The 13,829-nt window shown below is 48.0% G+C and overlaps 2 protein-coding genes across 3 annotated transcripts; one reads left to right on the forward strand and one right to left on the reverse strand.

Moving 5' to 3' along the window:
* The first annotated feature begins 1,756 nt into the window (after positions 1 to 1,756).
* Positions 1,757 to 7,779, forward strand: fbxo3 (F-box protein 3). 2 transcript variants are annotated; one of them, XM_076723351.1, is made up of 12 exons: positions 1,757 to 1,889; positions 2,725 to 2,814; positions 3,258 to 3,421; positions 3,563 to 3,677; positions 3,753 to 3,957; positions 4,331 to 4,376; positions 4,712 to 4,796; positions 4,885 to 5,007; positions 5,092 to 5,207; positions 5,296 to 5,403; positions 5,520 to 5,602; positions 5,807 to 7,779. In XM_076723351.1, exons 1-12 carry the CDS (start codon positions 1,798 to 1,800, stop codon positions 5,951 to 5,953), a joined length of 1,374 nt encoding a protein of 457 aa, XP_076579466.1. In that variant the 5' UTR covers positions 1,757 to 1,797; the 3' UTR covers positions 5,954 to 7,779. The 2 variants fall into 2 exon arrangements, with proteins under 2 accessions (XP_076579466.1, XP_076579467.1); XM_076723352.1 differs by having other exon boundaries at positions 1,774 to 1,889; positions 5,810 to 7,698.
* Positions 7,780 to 8,090: 311 nt separating this feature from the next.
* On the reverse strand, positions 8,091 to 13,662 carry LOC143315847 (uncharacterized). Its single transcript, XM_076723361.1, has 3 exons — positions 13,641 to 13,662; positions 9,837 to 10,649; positions 8,091 to 9,255 (listed from the first exon to the last, which is right to left on the reverse strand). Exons 2-3 carry the CDS (start codon positions 10,630 to 10,632, stop codon positions 8,891 to 8,893), a joined length of 1,161 nt encoding a protein of 386 aa, XP_076579476.1. The 5' UTR covers positions 10,633 to 10,649; positions 13,641 to 13,662; the 3' UTR covers positions 8,091 to 8,890.
* Between the last annotated feature and the right edge of the window lie 167 nt (positions 13,663 to 13,829).

Raw genomic sequence — 13,829 nt, forward strand, 5'->3', positions numbered from 1 at the left:
GGCGGCGCCACAGGTACCGTCAAACTGTAGCTTCCTGTTTGCGGCCTGGCAGTGACGGAACATTCCAGTCACCGCCGTCACCGTGACCTCGGCAGTGACTGTGCGAACTTTTGTTCCGTACGAAGACGTCACCTGTGTAAACGAACGGCTGCAGAGGTCAGAGGGCACATCCCGCCAGCGTCCCGCCGGCGTCCCCCTGCTCACACCTTTGAGACAGAAGACAGAAGCAGCTGGACGGGCCTGAGAACAGGTGATTAAAGAGATCTGCAGCTCGACACACAAACTGAAGTCCCTCCGAACGTCCACTGATTCAGTTTCCGTCTGACTCAGCACGACTTGGAGCAAATATTGACTCACAGATACTGAGGTGAAAGTCTTTGTCCACAGTTTGGACACAGAGGACGAGGCTGCTGCTCCACCTGCAGCCTGACTCTGAACAGCGCTGATACTAACGTCAAAGTACCACCGTGTAGAAGTACTCTGCTACGAGTCAACGTCCTGCAGTCAAAAGTAAAAGTACTCATCATGCAGAATCATATGCATGTGGGCCCGTGCAGAGGGAGGACAGCTGAGGAGCTTTGGCGGCACTACGGTGGCCTGCTGGTCTCATGAAGGCACCAGATGTGAGCCAGCCTTGAACAGTGATCTGGATCGACTCCCCAATGGGAGCCGGTGGACCGCAGAGGTTTACTCAGCCCTCATCCAAACAGCAGAACAAGACAGTGACCTCCAAGTCGAAAGCCCCCGAAACTCAGAGCTGATCGAGCCAAACATGGCGCCGTTTCTTTGGTGGTGTTTTCTGAAGTGATGCCTTCATACGAGGTGGCAGCTGATCGAGAGTTAGCTGCTTCTATTTCTGGCTGAAAGTAAATGGACATGATTTTTATATTTTTGCTGTACTTCAGTGGGTTTTGTGGAAGAAACTTGCTCATGTTTTGCTTCCCCTCACATGAAGGCTGTTGTTGGAAATGCAAGAAGTCAGTTAGTTTGATCCTGTGAGTTTAATCATTACAAAACACGATGTTATGCTTTGATTTGACACGTGAATTACATGTACGTGTACAAGTATAGAAGTGGAAGAAGTCAAAATTGTGCTTAAGGGCAGTGCTTGAGTAAATATTCAAAAACTACGACTGCTGGAGCTCCATTAACATGTCTTTAATAGTAATAATCATAATAAATCAGGAGATCTGACTTCCTGTTGGATATCTGTGGAAGCTAATTTATGAATGAGGTAAAAACTGAGAATAAACATCATTCAGCTGCACGCTGGAGGCCAACAGTTCAACATCCACTAACTCACTCGTTAATGCTGCGGATATCCAGCGCACAGAGGGCTACCGCTGCCCCCTGGTGGTCAGTTTAGACATCACACTCATGTTTGCCTCTGCGGGTCGTTTCTTGGCTTGTGAGCTGAAGTTAATGCAAAGTGATTGCAAAGAAAACATGTTAATTATCACACATGCATTTTTTATGTGGGTTTAGGTGTAGACTAGTTTTATGAGCCCTGGAATGTGAACTTATTTAGTTTAATTTCATTTATCTGTTTATATATTGGTGCACCTGTTTATTGTTGCCTTAGTGTTGTTTAATTTGGCTCTTTGTATTGTTATTGACTGTTTGCTTTCTGTTGTTCCTTCAAGAATTTGTGTCGTAAGGTCAAATAAAAGGTCACCTGAGGTGTGGATAAAAGGTGATAACAGTTCATGTGGCTACTGCAGGTGGCGGTAAGTCATCTTAACGTTGGTTTGCAGCTATCATTAAAAAAAACACGAAGAAGAATAAGTGTTGCTAACAATGGCGGCTTCTATGGAGTTGCGGATGGATCACCTCCCTTCAGACCCGCTGCTGCACATTTTATCCTTCCTGAGCTTCAGAGACTTGATCCAGTATGTATCTGACAACCACCCCCTCCAGCACACATAGCAGAAAATGACAGTAAACAACGTGTATTCATTAAAAAACAGAAGTAAACAAGGCGCAGAACGCGACCGGGCTAGCGGCTGCTGCTCAGCTAACAGGCGGCTAACAACAACACGGAGAAGCCCAGCAGTGACAGTGAGCAGAGCCGAAGCTGCTGAGTGACAGACGGCAAGAAAACACACATGAAAAAATAAATGTGCCGACGGAAAATAAATGGAAATGAAAGTACTGTCAATGAATAAGTTTAAGCTAATGTCAAACGAACTGCTGCGTGTAGCACCGAGCTAGCATGGCGACTTCGATGTGATAAAGATCTTGTGTACATTTAGAGTTAGCAGTTAGCAGCTGCTAACTGTCTGTGTACGTTTCTTAGCTTGTTCTGACTGAACAAGTCGCCTATTATCAGATTTCTATTATGTCAAGGGGTATAATGTACCTGGAGGAAGAATTAAGAATTCAGTTACTTTACCAAAGTAAAATAAGTTCAAAAGTATTCTCAGCTTCATGAAGTTATTGACAGTAAAAGTACACAAGTATTCTCAGCTTCATGTAATTAAAGTGTCCGCAGTTGAAATACAGTAGTATTGTCAACTTCATGAAGTCAAAGTATCATCAGTAAAAATACAAAAGTATTCTCAGCTTCATGTTGTTAAAATGTTACCAGTGGCTGAACCCCTCCCTCTCCCCCTCTCTCTCTCTCTCTCTCTCTCTCTCTCTCTCTCTCTCCCCCTCCCCCTCCCTCCCTCCCTCCCTCCCCCCCCCCCCCCCCCTTTCCTCCCTCTCCTCTTTTATTTTCTCCAGTTGTAGTTACGTCAGCAGGAGGCTCAATGACTTGTCCAAACACAACCCGCTGTGGAAAACCCTCTGCTCCAAACACTGGCTGCTGACAGAGTGAGTCCGTCCGCTGGCTGCTTTCACAGTTCAAGTCTGAGAAAGAAATTCTCTCCAGAGCTGGAGTCAGGACGTGGTTAGCTTAGCTTAGCATAAGGGCTGAAAGTGGGGGAAACAGTTAGCCTGTCGAAACCATCTCAAGCTCACTGGTTAACTTGTTGTGTCTTGTTTGTTTGCCAGAAATGTTTTGGGAGGGGCTTGCCTGCTGGAACAAGTGGTTGTTGAACAGTATTTTTTATTTATTCAGGTTATTTCTCAGCGACAGTGCATATTAATAATCAGCACTGTAACTATGACAGAATTAGCCAACAAGCTAGTTTTCATCCGGAAACATGAAAACATTTATTTTCTCCTGAACGTCACCTTTGATCACTGATTATTTGGTCCTGATTATGTTGTGTGTGTGTGTGTGTGTGTGTGTGTGTGTGTGTGTGTGTGTTCAGTGCGGACCGGCTGCAGAGCGGCGTGTCCTGGTACTCTCTGTTCAAACAGTACTACAGGGACCTGGGCCGCTACATCCAGTACTACCCGGTCCTGAAGAGAGCGTGGGAGCAGCTGAAGAGCTTCCTGCAGCAGAGGTGTCCTCGCATGATCGCGTCGCTCAAAGGTGACGGCAAACCGCACAAACAGTCACGAAGAGGATGGAAGTCATCAGATGTGATCATGTGCTGCAGCTGAAGCACAAACACAGCAGACATCTTGACAGCCCTGTGAAAGATTTTAACGTGATGTTTGTTTTGCTCATCAGAGGGTGCCACAGAGGTGGAGCTTAACGACATCGAGGCTCAGATCAGCTGCAGACTCCCAGACGACTACCGCTGCTCGTACCGCATCCACAACGGACAGAAGCTGGTGATCCCAGGGTCGGTATCCGTCTGACAAAGTCTCCCTGACTCTGGTCGCCTCTCTGTCTAACCTGCCTGTCCGTTCTTCCTCAGGCTGATGGGCAGCATGTCCCTGTCCAACCACTACCGGTCGGAGGTCCTGCTGGATGTGGAGACGGCGGCCGGAGGTTTCCAGCAGAGGAAGGGGATGAGACGCTGCCTGCCGCTCACCTTCTGCTTCCACACCGGACTCAGCCAGTACATGGCCCTGGAGCCGGCGGAGGGACGCAGGATGTTCGAGAGCTTCTACCCCTGCCCCGTACGTGAACTTCCTGTCTGCCTCGCCTTTCAGAATAAATGTCACAAAGGGCTTTACAGAGAGGAAAAACACTCAGAAAAGTTGAAGCCAAAACAGGAAACTGAAAAATGTTTGTGAATTCAGTCGAGACGTCAACATGATCTTATATCAGACGTCGTTTCTTGGAAGTTTAAATTAACACAAGTGTTAAATCTCAGCTAACAGCAAGCTTGTCCATTCGTCCATTGTCAGGCGTCCAGGTCTAATTATTTCATGACGAGTTATTGTTACATCCAGAAATGATGATAAACAAGACGTTTTTCTTTGTGTGTGTTGCGAACAAAGCAGAGGGTAAACTATGCTAACGAACATGTTTGCTGTGTTTGTGTTTCAGGATCAGACGGCTCAGGATCCTTCAGCCATCGACATGTTCATCACAGGTCATTCGTTCATCTCATCTCACTTGTTTTTAGTTTCAATGTGACTTTGTGAACATATCACCATCTCTGATGAAACATTAGCTGCTAACGGCTCATTCAGCAGACTGTAAATACAAACAATCTGCCAAAAAAAAAAAAAAAATCAGAACCGAACTGACAACATTTTACTTCCTGTTTACATTCCCAAACAGAAGTCAGACAAAGAATAATAATGAGTGACAGAATCCAGAATCATTATGATGATGATGATGATGTCAGACTTCTGCAAACGTATGTGGGGCTTTGTGGTCAAACTGTTTGTTTGTTTGTTTGTTTGTTTGTTTGTTTGTGTTCAGGTTCCTGTTTCCTGGAGTGGTTCACGACCTACGTCCACAACGTGGTCACAGGAGAATACCCAATCATCAGAGACCAGATCTTCAGGTAGAAACCGTGAAATACATTCTGTGTTCTTTCAGCCAAATGATCCAGAATTCTTTTAAAAACAAAAAACGTGCACGCGTGTCTGCAGGTATGTGCACGATAAGGGCTGCGTGGCGACCACCGGTGACATCACCGTCTCTGTTTCTACCTCCTTCCTGCCAGAGCTTTCCTCCGTCCATCCACCACACTTCTTCTTCACCTACCGCATCAGGTGCCTTTCTGTCCGTCCGTCCGTCTGTCCGTCTGTACATACGCTCCACGTGACGCCTGTGCTTTAATGAATGTGTGTTTACAGAATAGAGATGTCGAACGGCGCCTCGCCTGAAGCTGCCTGTCAGCTCGACAGCCGCTACTGGAAAATCACCACCTCTGACGGCAACGTGGAGGAGGTCCAGGGACCCGGCGTGGTCGGTACGCTGCTCGCATCATGTGACCAGCTGCACAGCTCCACTGGGATCAGCTGATCTTACCCGCTGAATCTGTGTCTGTGTCTGTGCAGGAGAGTTTCCGGTCATGACACCTGGAAAAGTCCACGAGTACGCCAGCTGCACCACCTTCTCCACCCCGTCAGAGTACATGGAGGGTCACTACACCTTCCACAGACTGGGTAACCTCTCCACTGGCCACTTCTGTACTGTCCAGTCTGGACTTGTTGAACAGTTGTAGTTCTTTAGCTTTGCAGCAGTTGTAGTTCTTCAACTGTTGTCGTTGTTTCTTTTGTAGCCAATAAAGAGGAAGTTTTCCACGTGGCCATCCCTCGCTTCCACATGGTCTGTCCTCCCTTCAGAGAGCCGGTCGTTCGAACGGTAAAGTCAAATACATACACATACTACTGCTACACATGCTACTACACATGCTACTACACATGCTACTACACATACTAGTACACAGACTTCCACACATGTAGGACTCCTGTGCAGACTGTGATCGGTTGAAGCAGCGTGCTGTCGTTGTCGTACACGATGAAGCTTGTTATTCACGCCGACTGTTCCTGACTAACACCTCTGCAGCAGAAGGCGTCGACCAGTTTCACGCCTCGCCTTGACGACCACGACGATGACGGCGAGTACTGCGACGGAGACGGCGATGACTTCGGCGACCTGAGAGGAATCAACATGGCTGCCTTGGAGGGAGCGTGGTGCCCTCGACACATCTGACCTCTGCCCCCGGTCCCGACACCCCCGCTGCAGCGCTGTCAAAGAGACCGGATGGACTGTCGGTCGTTCGGGTCTGACTGACAACACTGAAACCTCCTCGATGGCCTGAATGATTGACAGACAGCGGGGGATTCTGGGACACGTAGAACCAAGCAGAGCCATAGACGGGACAGAATGGCGTCGACGTCCAGCTGTCTATCAGACAAACGAAACAGATAATGTGAATGAAGTTTTAGAGAAAAGATGTTTTCTGGTTGAAACTTTTTTGTTAGAAACTGTCGGATAAGCTCGGACAACCAGGGGACAGTGTCTTCGTCTTCGTCTCCGCTTCGAGGACTCTCCATCGAGCGACACAGCGGGGACACTAAACGCCAGGTTCTGTGACTTCAGATGGAGAAAAAGGCGAGGTGGAATGTGTCGGGAGTCCGAGCTTTCTGTAAAATGCTCCCATGAAATGTGGATCTGATGGTTTCTGGTGGATCTGCGGTGGTTCTCGAAGAGCCGAGGTTCCTCCGTCAGAGCGCTGTGCGATCTGAAAATGATCTTTTCCACTGCAGGAACGCGACGCTGGGCTGAGAACGCATCCAGCCATCGGTCCAGATGAATTCTTCTGACGATGCTGATCCTTCTCCTGTCGCGCCACCATCAGGTCAAAGTGTTCATTTGTCTGAATAGCTGCAAAACTAATGACGTTTAGGGCTAATTAGGAAATGCTAGCATGCTAACAGGCTAATTTAAGTTGGTGAAGGTGACAAACGTACGTGCTGAACCTCGTGTCTGTATCTGTGTCATGTGGCGTCGCCCCGCCCCCTCACGTCCTGAGTCACAGATTATGACATCATCGCCAAAGTCAATGATGGCGTTTTTCAGATAGACGAATCAGGACAGTATTTTGTATTTTTGTGACCTGAACAGGAAATTTACAGCGTTTCAAAGCATCAGAGCTTGAAATGAGTCATCTTTTGTTTTTCGAGCATCTCTGGCCTCAGTTCAGCCTCTCAGAGCTGCTCGCATCACGGGAGAGTCCCATTAAAGGTCGTCCTGGTCGAATAAGATGCCGTGGTCACATCTGCTCAGCCAATCAGGATGGGCGGCTGCTGATGTGCTGGACTGAGATCAGCAGCAGAGACGGCGGCTTCGGTTCCTGCAGTGGAAAAGGGTTCAATCATGGCGGCTTTGTTCATGTTCCTGCAGTGAACATAGATCATGTGTTCTGTTGGTGGGTGGAGGAGGAGGAGGAAGAGGAGGCTGCTCAGGTGTTTCCTGCTCGCTGCTTCACGTTGTTTTCTTTCACTTGTGTTAATCACATAAAGCAGATTTCTTTCTTCTCTGCGTGGGACCACATGTCCTCACACTCTGCTGTGATTGGTGGGTTTGTTTTGTATGTTTGGATTAAATAAATAACAAATATTCGTTGCTGCAGATTGGCTGTGTGCTGTCATGTGATCACACTGTTGATGTCATCACATCAGGAATCAGGTAAACACGCATGCACACACACACACACACACACTGATGGAAAGTTTCGATCAGGTAAAGCTTCAATGTGCTGCACTGGAGAGTAACGAAGTACATTTACTCAAGGATTACTCTTCAGTACAGGTATGTACTTCAGTATCTCACATCTCAGAAGCAAATACTGAACTTTTTACTTCACTATATTTAAAGATGTAGTTACTTTGCAGATTCAGAGTATTAATATTAATCAACCAGTGAATGATGGTGTATTATTAAAGTACCCGGCGGTGTGTAAATGAGGTAAAATGATGAACACATGAATGCATCAATAATTCTAACCTAATAATAAAATATTATTCTGAAATGTGACATTCTGCAGAATGAGTACTTTTACTTCTGGTACTTTAAATATATATCTATACTAATATTTTTAAACTGCGATCCGTCAGTTTGGGCTCAAATAGTATTTCCTGTGTTTTCAGGAAACTTCAGTTCTCTGATAAATACTAATAATTTTCCTCTTTAAATCTGTGAAGTGTTCGATGGTGTGTGACCAGCAGGTGTCTCCACTGAGGCTGAACGTTTAAAACCAGCTTCAGGCTGAGCTAAAACTGAAGCTCAGATCACTGAAATCTCACTTTGAAATAATCTGAACTGTTGACAGAAAACTGCAGAGGAAGAAGTTTGAATGAGCAGAGTGTGAAGAAGCGTTTCATTCAAAAAGACCTTTATTGATCTCTCAGTCCAGCTCGATCGGTTTTGTTTGACCTTTAAAGCAGAAACAGACAAACTGAGGAAAACGCTCAGAGACCAGAGCTGGTTTGATGGTTTCCAGTCGAGAATTGACCAAAATCTGCCCAAATGATTCAAACAAACACCCAAATACTGTCAACCATGAACAATAGTTCGCGCTGTGGTTCATCACATTTTCTCAGTGACTCAAACCCTGAAAACTAAACAGTTCAGGCTCTGAAAGCTTCGACGTAAACTCAATGTATTTTTGTAAACTTCTGTTTATTCTGATTCTGATGCAGCAACACGTTTCAAACAAGTTAGGACAGAAGAAAAGGCTGAGCGAGGGTCCCACTCTGTGAACACATGAAGGATGAACACATGACTCAGAAAACAGCTGTCAGTGAACTCAGATCGATCGGAAATGATTGATTCTGGTTTTATCTCCACACATGTTCACGTGTGCTCGAGCGCGTGCGTGTTTTCCACGTCTGCCCTTCAAAATAAAGACAGAATCAAAGGTTTTATCGAACGTGGTTGAACTGTCAGTTTGCATGTTGGTGCACGAGGAGGGAGAGAAAAGGCTATGATGATGACGATGATGATGAAGATGAAGGTTTCTGCGGACGCTGTGTTTCCAGGCTCGGCCACAGGGGGGAGCTAACGAGGGCTCACAGGTTCAGTTCAGTTTTCCTGGATTTAACTCCTCTGACCTGCTCAGAGCCTGGAGTCACCTGGAGTCCTTCATCACTCATCATCATCATCATCCACCTCCTCCTCCTTAATCACCCTCCCCATTCTTTTCCTCGCTCCTCTCCTCTCCTTCCTCTCCTCTCCTTCCTCCTCCTCCTCCTCGGCCTCTCCTCCCAGCTCCCCCAGCTCCCCCTCCCCCTCCCCCTCCTCCCGGGCGTTGCAGCGGCTGCAGTGCCTCCTGAAGCCTCCCAGGAAGTGAGACCTGAAGCAGCAGAAGGGGCAGGCGTAGCGTCCGGGCCGATGAGCCGCCCTGACGTGCTGCTGCAGCCGGCTGGGCAGGAAGAAGGAGCGTTTGCAGTCTTTGCAGTTGTAGGGACGCTCCACGTCGTGGCTGCGCACCACGTGACTGATGGCGAAACCTGCAAGGACGCGCACAGGGACAGGTGAACCCACAGGTGAGACACAGCTTCAGCTTTAAGAAGGTGAAGCTCCAACACAGACGAGCGTTTGGCAACAACATCAGCGGCGGACTGCGTTTATGTGACAGTCAGTCAGTTTAAAAACAAGATTGAAGAGTTTAAAATGTGTTTTGTTCTAAATGAAATGAGCAGTTTAGAAAAGTTCAGCTGAAAGCATCAATCGATCGATCAGTTTGACACAAAATCAATCGTTTCAATCAGAGTTTGAATCATTTCAGATGCAAAAACATTTCAGGATTCCTGTTTCTCACACATGAGCGTTTGCTGCTTAACTCTGTCAGCAGGCCAGCTGCATTGTGGGTAATGTAGGCGTGGGGTTTTGGCAGGATGAAGAGTGTGTGGATGAAGACATGAAGATCTCTGGTTCTGCTGCTTTTCTTTAAACTGACTGTTATCAAATAAATCTGTGGACGACTTTTTGACCCTTTAAGGACTTCACGTCTTCGTGTGAGACACGTGGACAGCTGGGAGGCGTTGGACATGTTGGACACCTACAGAAACACCACGATGGATGGCGGTACCTTTGAGTTTGGTCTTCCAGCCGCAGATCAGACAGACGAAGCGGTTGGAGCTGAAGCGGACCACTTTGGCCGTGGCCTCCATTTCCTCCTTCAGCAGCTCCCCGCTCAGCCCGGCCGCTGCCTCCTCCTCCTCCGGCCCGCTGGTCTGGGTGTGTTTGGCGGCGGCGGCGTCCCGTCTGATGGCCTGGGTGGCGTACGCTTTGGGGATGTTGTGCTTGCGCACCACGTGGTTGATCCCCAGACCTTTCAGCTTGTTCTTCCAGCCGCAGATCAGGCAGCGGTAACCGGCGCCGTCGAACATCAGCACGCCTTCGTGTCCTTCGCCCTCTGCCTTGACTGACACCGTCTTCTGGGAGGTGCCGTCTCCATCGTGCCCCTCCCCTTCCTCCTCCTCCTCCTCGCAGCCCCTCTTTCTTTTCAGAGTGTCCTTCTTTCTCTCCTCCTCTCCTTCCTCCTCCTCTCCCGCCTTCTCCTCCCCCCTCTCGCTCCCGTCGTCTCCTCCTCCCGCCTCCCTCTCGTCCATGCAGTGTTTGGAGATGATGTGCTTGTACAGCTTGGTGAAGTCTCGGCTGGTGTAGAAGCAGTCGGAGCAGTGGAACAGCCGGGCGGTGCTCTGGTACATCAAGATGTTCCCGAGGCGACCGACCGCCACGTCGTCCAGGCAGGTGGGGTGAGACGCCGCCATGTGGGACAGCTGGTGGGCGTGGCTCTTGGAGAAATGGCCGCAGAGGGGGCACTGGAGGTGAGCCGCGACGCCGCCGCCCACTTCACCGCGAGTCTGAACGATGACAGACATGGCCGCTTCTACAGAGGCTGGACAGAAACGAATAAAGGTTCACACATTCAAAAACAGGTGGTCAGAATGTGAACATGGCAGCAGCAGAACTCAACTGTCACCTCAAAGGAACAACGATGCAACGACCGACTGTCATGAGCGACGCCTTTTCTAATTTATCACAACAAAAAGTGATGGTTTTTTTTATCAAACCATCAGCAAAACAAACAAAATGCAGCTGAAACAATAATCAATCACTTCACTGATATGCAGAAAATTCATTGGTTCCAGCTTCCTGGATGTGAATATTTGCTGGTTTTCTTCTGCAACAGTCAACTGAATATTTTGGGGTTTTAAGGAGACATTTAAAGACGTTTCACTGAGGAGACGATGGACAGAAAAAAACAAGTGGCACATGAATGGACAGTGAAAGTAAGACCACAATAAGGCTTTTATTTTGATTTGTTTACTTCCTGCCTCAGTGGACAGAATCACTCATTTCCTCATGCAGGCGATGATGATGACGGTGTGTCAGAATGAATGAATGAATGAATGAATGAAGGTTTAAACAGTACCACTGTGTCAGTTTGAGCCCCGTAAAAAACATTTATTGGAAAGCACATTCTCCTCAGACAGAGTGGATTACAGTACATCACACGATCTCATGCAAAGCCGGCAAATTCATCGAGCCGCTGAACAGAACCAGTAATTCTAAAGGTAAAGGTGAACTTTTCAACATAAATCTAAATATACCATCAACTCATTAAGAGCAGTTTCAGCTTCTCCAGACATAAACGTCAATGTCATTCTGATTAACAGCACAGTCAAATATTTACTGACGACCGTCAGATTCCATCATCGTCATCATCACCTTCTCATCAACAAGAACAAGTTTATTGTCATTATTGTCTTTGTCTTCCTGGTCCTGGGCTGCCTCGCCCCTCCTCTGCTGTCGGAGCTGGATCAGAGCCTCCCGTCCGGCGGCGCACGGCTGTCCCTCCTTAAAGCAGAGGATGAGGTCGTCCTCGCTCCCGTCGCTTTTCACAGACAGTCCGCAAACTTTGAAAGACTCTCGGATCAAATCCTCATCCAGTTTGTCCCAGGCCGCGACCACCCAGTCCACCAGGAGGCGGCGGGAGGGGACTTTTAAGTATCCTCCGGCCGTGTACTCCTTGTCTGCGTCCCCGTCCATCCACTGGTCGTAGGTGTCGTGCAGACTCTGCTTGAAGGGCCGGTTCCACATCACATCAGCGGCCTGAACGTATCTGGGGCAGCCTCCCGGGATCACGGCTGTTGTGATATTGTAGCCCCGCTGAAGTTCGGCTTTGGTTGCATCGGCGATGTGGCACCTGTACGAGTCCCACACCAGGAGCCGCGGGGTCGCGCTGACTCTTCCCACCACGGACTGCAGCCAGTCTGCAGTGAGAGCATCGTTCATCCAGCCGTTTGGAGACGTGGTGATCGCTGCGCTGGAGATCTGCTGCTGCAGCGCCTTCACTTCATCGGCGGCCCCTCTGAAGACGATGTAAGGCTTCAGTTTGGTGCCGTCGGCCTTGGCAGCGAGGGTGACGGTGAGGTGGCTTTCCTTTTGCCCCCTGGTTTTCGGAGCCTCGCTCTTCTCATGTGGTGCCTCTCTAGAGTTGGTGTACACGATGTCAAACCAGATAACAGTCTCATCCATTGCAATGATGTCCTTGTCTAAAATGCCTTTGGAGCTGACAGCCTCACCAACGGACTCAACAAAGGAAACAAGTTTGGCAGTGAGCAGATCTGGCTCTTTCTGCCCCGTGGTGACCGGATGCCGAAGCGAGGGGTCGTTGCGCTGCAGAAACCTTTGCAGCCAACCCGTGCTGGCGACAAACGTCTTGCCTCCATCGCTCACTGAAGGGTAGATCTCCAGCGCTTTCTTTTTGATCATGTTCCTTGATACCCGCTTGTGCTTGGCTCGCATTGAGGACATCCACTCGGAGAGCCTTTTCTCCAACTCCAAGCTAACTTTCTTCCTCCCGCCTCCGGCCAGTCGCGCCCTCCCCCTGTCGGCCACCAGCAGCTCCTCCTTCTGTTTCCTCCAGTATCTGATTCTTTTGGTGTCAATGTTAAAGTGCTTCGCTGTTTTCTCTCCTGAATTTTCCTCGGCATACTGCAAAACTCTCTCTTTGAATTCAAAATCAAATTTCCGTCTGGGTGCCATGATCCTCGACTGATTGCTGGAAAATTCAGTGACTTGCACAGTTCGCATGCGGGGCTTCAAATGTAGCTACTGCCATCGAGTGGCACCCGCAGTGACTGAAAAAGGACAATAACACTTCAGATGAGTAACCCTGAACAACAGAGTGTTGAAAGCAACATGATTATATTGTTGAATTGTTAAATTAAAGTGATGGAAATGTATGCTGGCATGCAAATTATGTGAAAGGCATCAGGAGTTAATCCACCTTTGTTTTTCCGGGAGCCTGTATTTAAGAAAATATGGTATTTCTAAAATACTGGCTATGGCCCTGGAAAGTGTGATGGGGATTAATCACTTCGTATTGATATTTTATACACTGAATGATCACTAATAATGAGAGTAGTCGTTAGTTACAGCCCTACATTTGTTTTTTTTCTTTGCCACCTGAACCAAATTACTTGCGAACGTTTTATTTTCAACTTCTCTCCATTATCAAAAAACAACAACCAGACTTGATTCATATTCACACTATTTTCCCAAACAAAATTGGATTGTGGGAACAATAGAGCTCATTTATGGCGGACACTTGTCTCCACAGTCAGATCACCGTTTCACACGTTATTCCGGGATTGTAACAATAACGTAATAACGAGTGAACAGTCCGGCGGATCGAAGCTAACAGGCTAACTCCCAGCTAACGTGCTTCAAAAACCACATTTTACATCGTCTAAATTCAACCCGGCTGCCTCTATCGCCACATGTGTGTGTGTCGTAAAGCTCCTCAACCTGAACTGGCAGGAAAATTACTCCGGACGTTCATTTTAATGGATTTAAATCTCCGTATTTAGACCGAACTCACCTACAACATCCAGCCCGCTCAGGCGCCTACACTCATTTCCCTGTTTACCTCCTGCACAGCCAATTGGGTCGAGCTAGCCGTCGGGCGATTCACCAATCACAATAACGCCTTTCTCACCAAGGTCTCGCCCCAGTCACAGTTATCGCGTGATCTCAGTCCAACATCCAATTCACAATAACTTTAAGTTGT

This window comes from Chaetodon auriga, chromosome 23 (genome assembly GCF_051107435.1).
Source record: "Chaetodon auriga isolate fChaAug3 chromosome 23, fChaAug3.hap1, whole genome shotgun sequence".
Lineage (NCBI taxonomy): Eukaryota > Metazoa > Chordata > Actinopteri > Chaetodontiformes > Chaetodontidae > Chaetodon > Chaetodon auriga.